We start from the raw sequence: 7,942 nt of genomic DNA on the forward strand, positions 1-7,942 counted from the left end.
CACTAAAGAATAACACTTATGACGAATTGACGACAGTCATTGAATTAAACAGCAACAATCATACTGATACATGTGGAAATGAAACATCGAGGAGCCATAACAACAAACAACGCAATAGTTATCCAAAACGTTTGCATATAAGAGAAAAATCTTTACGAGTAAAGAAACAGTCTACCATGTTTAAAAACAACGTGAGCGCGTGAAGGGGGTCGTACGGAATCATTCTATGTTATAAGATTTCTATGGTTTCTCTAATCATCTAGCCATAGGGCCAAAAATAAGTCGAATAAACATGAGGCGCACCTGAGGAAACGAATAAGTGTAATAAAACCGTAGTACCAGTGGCGGACTGGGTCTAACATTTTGGGCTGCCAGGAGACAATAGGCCCCAGTCTTAACAACTATAAGGCTATCATGTTTGAGGGGGCCCACTTCATGAACGGGCCGTGGGGCCCACCTGTCATCGGGAAGGTTCACTCTATGGCCAGTTCGCCCCTGCGTAGTACCGAGTGAAAGGTCAAAGGTGAAAGCTAGTGCTTAGTAGCCAGCCAATCCATATATTTCTGTGACACGCAAACTATCTCAAACGGCAAAATCAGAAATAAAATGGCTGATGAAAGTCCTAAACAAAATGTAAATCATTGAAATCAAGAAAAAAAGAAGAAGGATAATCGAAGGGCTAACCACTAAAGCAGACGCTATTAGGTTTTCCTCATCGTTATTCGTAAATTTGACTTTATAAATAATGATACTAATAAGTATAAATTTTGCATCGTTTGTTTATATTTTGATAACTTTATTTAATAGTAAACTTTCTTATGACTTTTTAAGTGTCGTGGTTGGCGCTAGAGTTTGTTTATCACCATGTAAATATTATTTTATCCATGTCCCCATTACCAGTATATGGCAACCCTATCTTATTTAGTCATTATTGTCTCAATTACTCTTCTAAATAAATATGTCCCATGTATGTGTATTTATCGCCTGTATTCGCGTTGTCAGGCGTAGTTTAAATTTTGGTAATAAGCTCGCTTTGCCATTTCCAGGGAGCTCCTGCCATTTCGTATCCTTTAGCTATTATCCTTGTATGCAACAAGACTGTTTCCTTTTAACTAGGTAGTTTTTTTTAATAAGCAAAAACACGGTGTTCTGTTTACAGGTGAAAAGTTTCCATTATTTCAACAAGCACCACATAATCAGTAACTTTCAGGTCCTGGATCTTGGAAATATTACTTCTTGGTGATTTCCTTAAAGAAGAAGCGCCTAGCACTGCAGCTGCAGCCTGCAGCAGCTATGGACTGGTGACGTAGGATTTTATGAACGTCACTGAACTGTAGCTAGAACTGTGACGTCATACTGTGTTAATAATGAGTCAGTTCCTTGATTCGAAAGTGGTCGTCTTTGTATTTTGATTTCACGACCACCCTGCCCCATTTACGTATTGAAGGAACTGATTTTATTAACGAATTCCGGGTGGTTAGTCTAGTTCTAGTCGTTGTTTTACGAGGAATAGTGTCGCCGAATGATTGTTATTTAACTGTACCTAAGTAAATTTAAGTTAGGCCTAGGTCTAATTTCAGTTAATAAATAAATCTAGAATAAAGTTACAGATTTAGGGTACATCATGGATCCTCTTTTAGTCGTAGCTTTCTGTTTGACTGTTCTTTTTAACTTTTGTACACAAGGTAAGTTTTTTATTTAATCCAATTTGGTTTTATGGCTTTGTAAATTGTAATTTTTAATTTACAAGGAAGGAAGTAAGTAGGTTTAAGTTGAAAGTACGCCCCCTATTTCAGGAATATTTGGCCATGTAGCTTCTCCTAAGTGTTGTTGTGCATTAAGAAAAAAAAAGTGTACTTTAACAATCGTAAATTGTTTGTTTTAATGAGTATTTTATTCCATCACCATTTAATAACTATGATGAAAGGGAAATAATTGTATTTCTAAAATTTAATTTCAGTGGCGAGTGAAACATGTACCAAAGAAGTTTGGGGAGATACAAAAATTCTCACATGTCCACAACCGGGTACTGACAGTAGGGATAAAATATTTTGCTGTGGCACAAAGAAGTTCCGATATTGCTGTAGTGAGGTGGAATTTGCAAATGCAATGTAAGTTTTGGTAAAAATCCCATTACCCAGATTTTTTATCTTCTGGTTATCTCATTTGTTGTGTTTCATTAGGAATAAATTCTTTTTGACTTAATTTGACGCTTTAAGAGTGTCTTAAGGCAAGACATGGGGTGACGCTACTATAATGATATTAAACCATAGTGTAAAAATTAGCCCAAAATTATGATAATGGGGGGGGGGTTTGGTAGTAGATTTTTAGTTTGTTTCTGGGGAAATACTGATACATTCTTTGTTCTAGTGAAGCAAGGTAGGAATTATGAACTTGATTGAGGTTATTAACAAGAACAGTGTAAAATTACACCCTTTTGATGGACTCTTTGGTATTTTTAATGTATAAAATTACTTCTAAACTACAAAATAAGATGACAATTGAGTTAAATTTGGGGGTCTTTCCAATAGACAATAAAATAAATGGGGGTGTAATTTTTATCCCTTGCTGCTCCTTCAGAACTGGACTCTAGTTAGGGAGGGAACATTAGATTTGCTTGTATTTGAAAACATGTCTAAGTGCCATGCTTTTTTCAGTTTCTGAAGGGTCTTTTTTATAACCATGAGGTATCCTTAAAAACTGAAATGATAATTTTTCTACAGTGCAGGGGTTAATCTTAAGTGATGTAAATTATTTTCTAATATATAAGGTTGTACAAAATGTGACTTGCAGGTATCCTGTCGAAATGTAGGCAGTATAGACACAAAAAATTATATTGTAAAATAGGAAATTTGTGGCTGATTAATAGGATTTTATGGACTTTTTTTGTGAAATATAGGATTATTTCATTTAAAATATCAAATTCTTATAGTATTAATAAAAAGGTTTTTAAGAAAATTTCTTATAACGTTAAAAACCAAGGTAATTTGGTTTAAGAATTGACTGAATGAGCAATGACTTGCTTGAATGTGCTTAATATAATACCTAAGGAACCGCACAGGCCTAAATCAACTAGTGACTTGTGAAGCCAATTACCGGTGACCAGGTTAAATTGTGTAGGAGGATGGCAGGGAGATAATGTTAGTATTTATACTCGCACTATAAACCTGAATATAGTTTAGGCTTGGAGCAACGAACACAGCACCCCACACAAGGAGAACGCAACCAGTCAAATGTCGTGCTGTAGTCTGAAGGGGAAAACTCTGAAATTAGCTGCGTTCTCCTAGTGTTTCTTGCTTAGAGGTTTAAGTGATTAAACAAAGGTTCAAACAAAGAAACATTTTAATGGTGTTAGTCTTGTCTATTGTCTGTCGACGAACTGCTTGTCCGAAGGTACAAACAATACATATTACTGCACACCCGCTAGGTGGCATTAGAGTCTCTTTTAATTCTATTTGGAGTGCAGACAATCTACCACTGACAGATAACTTAATAAATCAATGCAGCAGTGGTTCAGAGTCTTTAACCCAGTGCCACAAGCTGGGATTGAACCCGGCTTCTCTTGCTGCGAGGCGAGAGTGCTGACCACTTCGCCACCCCATTCTTTTAAAACTTATAATTCGACACAAATTGTTATAATATTTAAAATATACGAAAAATTATTAAATATAGGAGATATGGTCACCCAGTGTAGGCCGACTTATTACAAGTTTTGAATACTTTTAATTAATGGCAGGCCTGGACGAAAGAATAATGGAATTTATGGGTCTAACAACTACGGTAAACACAAAGTTATTCAGTAAGTGATTTTGTTCCTGGAAGAATTTTCTTTATTTGATGCTGTACTGAATGCTGTTTTCATTTTTTTTTTAATTAAAATTTGACGAAATGCCGTTATTACAACGGATTTCTATACCCATTACCAAAAGATATTAAAAATATTTTTCAACAACCAGGGTTGTGTTGTAAGGGTGTGAAAATGGAGCTGTTTTTGGAAAATTGCACTGCATGAAGCTTATTCGCCGTTAATATTTTAACGCTCGCATGCATTTTCATATTCTAGGAAAGTATTAGCTTTTATTCATATCATGTGAAATAGTTGACAATCTTTACTAATACATTAAAATGAAAAAGAATTAGGCAAGAAATACAAAATAGTTATCAGCTTTAGAGCAATTACAAAAATGCCTGGTTTTCAGGCTAGGGCAATATCATGAATATTTTGACCATGTAGTCTTAGCAGAATTGGTAGAAAATTATGCTTTAGAAACTTAATTTTTAGAAGTTTCTCTACAGGTAATCAATGTTTACACATTTTGTTTTGTTATTTATTTTTTAAATATCGGTATACTGTTTTGTTAAAAGATTGTAATGATTTAATTAAATGTACGTTACAAGGTGTATAAAAATATCAAAACGCACTGCAAGATTTGAAATTATATGAATGCCTAGCTCCAATCTCTCGTACCCTGTTCCATTTGGGCTTTTACATTTTACTTATGACTTAAAGACTTGCACATATAATGAAAAAGTGGAGCTACACATGAACATTTTACCTTCATTAAAGTAGGATTGATTTTAAGTTGTTTTCCTATATTACCCAAGTTAAACTTAATAGAAGTGTACAATAGAAATATATCATAATGCTGCTAGCCATTTTTGGCATTACCAGTGCTTGAATTGGACTTATTTACGGGCCAGAACGTGTTTCCTTTCAAAACTTCAGATTTTTCTGAAAAACTGGAGTGGTGCATTAAAAATAAAATATACTAACCAGAACGATATGAGGAAAAACGTTTACAAAACGGAACAGCGTACTGGTGCGTTCCAGTCCATTTCAAGCACTGGCCATTACCAGGTGCCTAACATACAATGACTAGGCATGTTTGTTGATTTTATTTAATAAATTAAAAAATTGTTTACTTAAATCAAATCTTTTTGATTTTTAAGCATTTTATGCAGTTTTTCTTAATTTAGTTTGTTCTGAAATTGTGACATTGTACATTTTCACAAAAACATTGAAAGTATAATCAATGATTTCTATAAAAAAATCTTTGATTGAAATTGATTCAAATCTCACACCCTATTGTCTTTCATGATACTACAACAGCTCTCCGCTTTTCGCTTACTTTAGTCTATTACTGCTACTGGGTGGGGGGAACTATATCTAAAGCACTTCAGTAGGTGATATCCCATGTTTTTCCCACCAGACTATATACTGATACTATAAATATTTGCATTTATTATTTTGGTATTACAAAAACTAAAATAGTGAATAATTAATGCGATATGGTACCCTAATTCAGAAAATTAGTATGATTTTGAAATTTTAAGGTTATTGTTACGTGTTATCTAGTAGTGAAGTATTTCATGATGATGTTTTTATTCCAGAAACACAATTGGAGTTATTGTTGGAGTACTGGTATCGGCGGTAGTAGTCATTGTCATCATTGTTGTCATTTCATGCTTTTGCTGCAGTTGCTGTTTATTGGCAAGAAGGCGAAAGCGAGGACATGTTTATGGTAACTCACCATGTACTGAAAATATAATGTTAATGTACCTTGGATATTTCTGGAACAATTTTTAAGTGCTTGAAAATTGTACTAGCATACCTAGTTTTCAGTTTAAACAATCACGTAGCAGCCTAAACTGCTGGATTTTCATCTATCTATAAAACACAAAGCAACCGCTTAGCAGATAAAAATCCAGTGCTTTAAGGACTTAGCCCTAATGACTAAGATAGGAGCTGTACCGCAAAATTTTTGGCTAATTAGTTAAATGTAATCTACACAAGTGTAAATACAAAAATGTGTTCCTTTTTTTAAAGTGCATCTGCCTTTAAGAAAGTGTCTCAATATTTATTTTTGCCTGTAAATTAAGCTTCGATTTGTAAGTAGTTATTTAAAAAATTTCTTACTTTTGTGTAGGTCCTCCAACTGCTACTCCAATGACTGCCACATCAACAGGATCCGCCGTCGCATACCCAACTCAGCAAACAGCCTACCCGCAACAAAAAATGGACTATCCACAACAAGCTGCAGGACCATATCCTTCTCAAGGATTTCCTCAACAGCCGCAATTTCCAGCCTATCCAGCTCAACAGCAGTATCCCCCGGCTGGTGGATACCAAGGTGGATATCCCCCCGCAGGTGGCGCACCTCCTCCTCCATACCCTATGGGAGACTCAAATCAACCACCTTATAACCCAGCTGTTTACTAAAATCAAATCACAATAACTAAAATCATTAAAAGTGTATAAAAGTTGAATCTCAAATGTGACTTGGCATTAACAAAAATATAAATGCTTTATTTTAACTATACTTGTAAAAACGATTTCTCATGCGGATGAGACACTGAACTTTTTATACAATACGGTCATAGGTTTGTGTTTTAAATTAATTTTTTGCTGTTTATATGAAAAATCAGTAATCTCAGTTTTGTATAAAAATGAGGTGGTCACAAGAACTGCTTGAATGTAAATATTTGCCTAAAACGAAACTTAAGTATGCCGTGCCATTACAAAAAGAGTACTCATTTTTTGTTGAAATCCTGATAATTTACGATTAAAATAATCTAGTATTGAACAATTGTCTTATGCTAATTATGATGGAATTAGAACATTTCATTTTAGAAAAATAACATGGATATTTCCAAGTGCCCTAATTACCAACAGTGTGTCAGTTCCTACTTCTCAATGCTACAGGTTGACTGCAAGATCTTAGAGATGGATTGTCGCGTATGGCTAGTTAATGATTATTGCATTTTTTTCTGAAGATGGATGGCAGTAGTGAGTAAAAATCCGTGCTACCTAAGTTCTTCCAATTTTTCTTGAAAATATTCTGTTCCAAAATGTTACCCAATGATACACTTTTGGTAATTGTGTCTTTTGGCATTTATGAGATACAACTGGAAATATGTTTAATGGCCTATTGTGCCTATTATTTTAATCCCATGTACTATGTTAGTTGTACTTTTTCCTCAAAACATTACATTCCTGACAGTTTATCCGTCACTAGTGACCTTAATTGCTTCATTGTGTTTTGTGTATTTAAAAGTGATAAACAGAAGCATTTTTAGGACTCATTATATATGCTTAGTGTAGTAAGAGCATTTCATTGCAAATTGTCCTGAACTTGCAATTGAAACACGAGCTTTAAAAGGAAATGTCAGTGTTGAGATGGAAACTGTAGATAGTATAAAATGTACGAGTATTACTTAGAACCACTTTTTTTTTGTAGCTTTTTTCAAACCAAATGTTTGTATTATTGAAGTATATAATAGTAATAATTAAATTCGTATGAAGCTCTCTTACCAAATTTTTATAAATTTTGAGTTTTATGGAATACACAGTGCAATCATTTTTCAACTTTGAATATTACCATTTAAACAATTTCATTTAATGTTGTTTAAAAATTTCTTATTCAGCAATATTACGGTACTAAGTCAGTTATATTATAACTAATAGTAAATGTTGATAGTTTAAACAGGAATTTTCTTAAAAGATCCACGTGTGTAATGCCATGAAACTACAACGTGCTATGCTTTCCATGTTGAAATGTACTACTCTAACTAGTGAATTCTGGTACATTTTGGGACAAGTTTTAAAACTTAACAGCTTGATTGTACAACACTGCTTTTAAGAATAAATTAATTTCTAGTTAAAAAGATGAATTATTCAATATCAAATCAATTTAATAAATGGGCTAAATGCACGCACAAAAAATAAATAACGAAACCAGTTTCATTGTATTTTCAAGTATTTATTATATGATAACAGGAAATTATATTTGTTTACACCTGTAATGTCCAAGAGGATGTTTAGTATATTTCACAAACCACCTATAAGATCCCCACCTTAAATGTCAAACTGGCCCAGTATCTCTTAGATTCCCTGTAACGTTAAATCGTTGAAACAGTAGAACTTTGGGGGCATATGCCACTT

General features: G+C 33.8%; 1 protein-coding gene across 2 annotated transcripts; it reads left to right on the forward strand.

Moving 5' to 3' along the window:
- Positions 1-1,341: 1,341 nt before the first annotated feature.
- Positions 1,342-7,629, forward strand: LOC149963133 (uncharacterized). 2 transcript variants are annotated; one of them, XM_090180383.1, is made up of 5 exons: positions 1,342-1,685; positions 1,961-2,111; positions 3,737-3,799; positions 5,392-5,522; positions 5,928-7,629. In XM_090180383.1, the coding sequence occupies exons 1-5, from the start codon at positions 1,625-1,627 to the stop codon at positions 6,218-6,220; spliced, it is 699 nt and encodes a 232-aa protein (XP_090036509.1). In that variant the 5' UTR covers positions 1,342-1,624; the 3' UTR covers positions 6,221-7,629. The 2 variants fall into 2 exon arrangements, with proteins under 2 accessions (XP_090036509.1, XP_090036510.1); XM_090180384.1 differs by lacking the exon at positions 3,737-3,799 and having other exon boundaries at positions 1,354-1,685; positions 5,928-7,626.
- The last annotated feature ends 313 nt before the right edge of the window (positions 7,630-7,942 follow it).

Source organism: Leiobunum rupestre, chromosome 1 (genome assembly GCF_980474605.1).
Source record: "Leiobunum rupestre chromosome 1, qqLeiRupe1.1.hap1, whole genome shotgun sequence".
Taxonomy (NCBI): domain Eukaryota; kingdom Metazoa; phylum Arthropoda; class Arachnida; order Opiliones; family Sclerosomatidae; genus Leiobunum; species Leiobunum rupestre.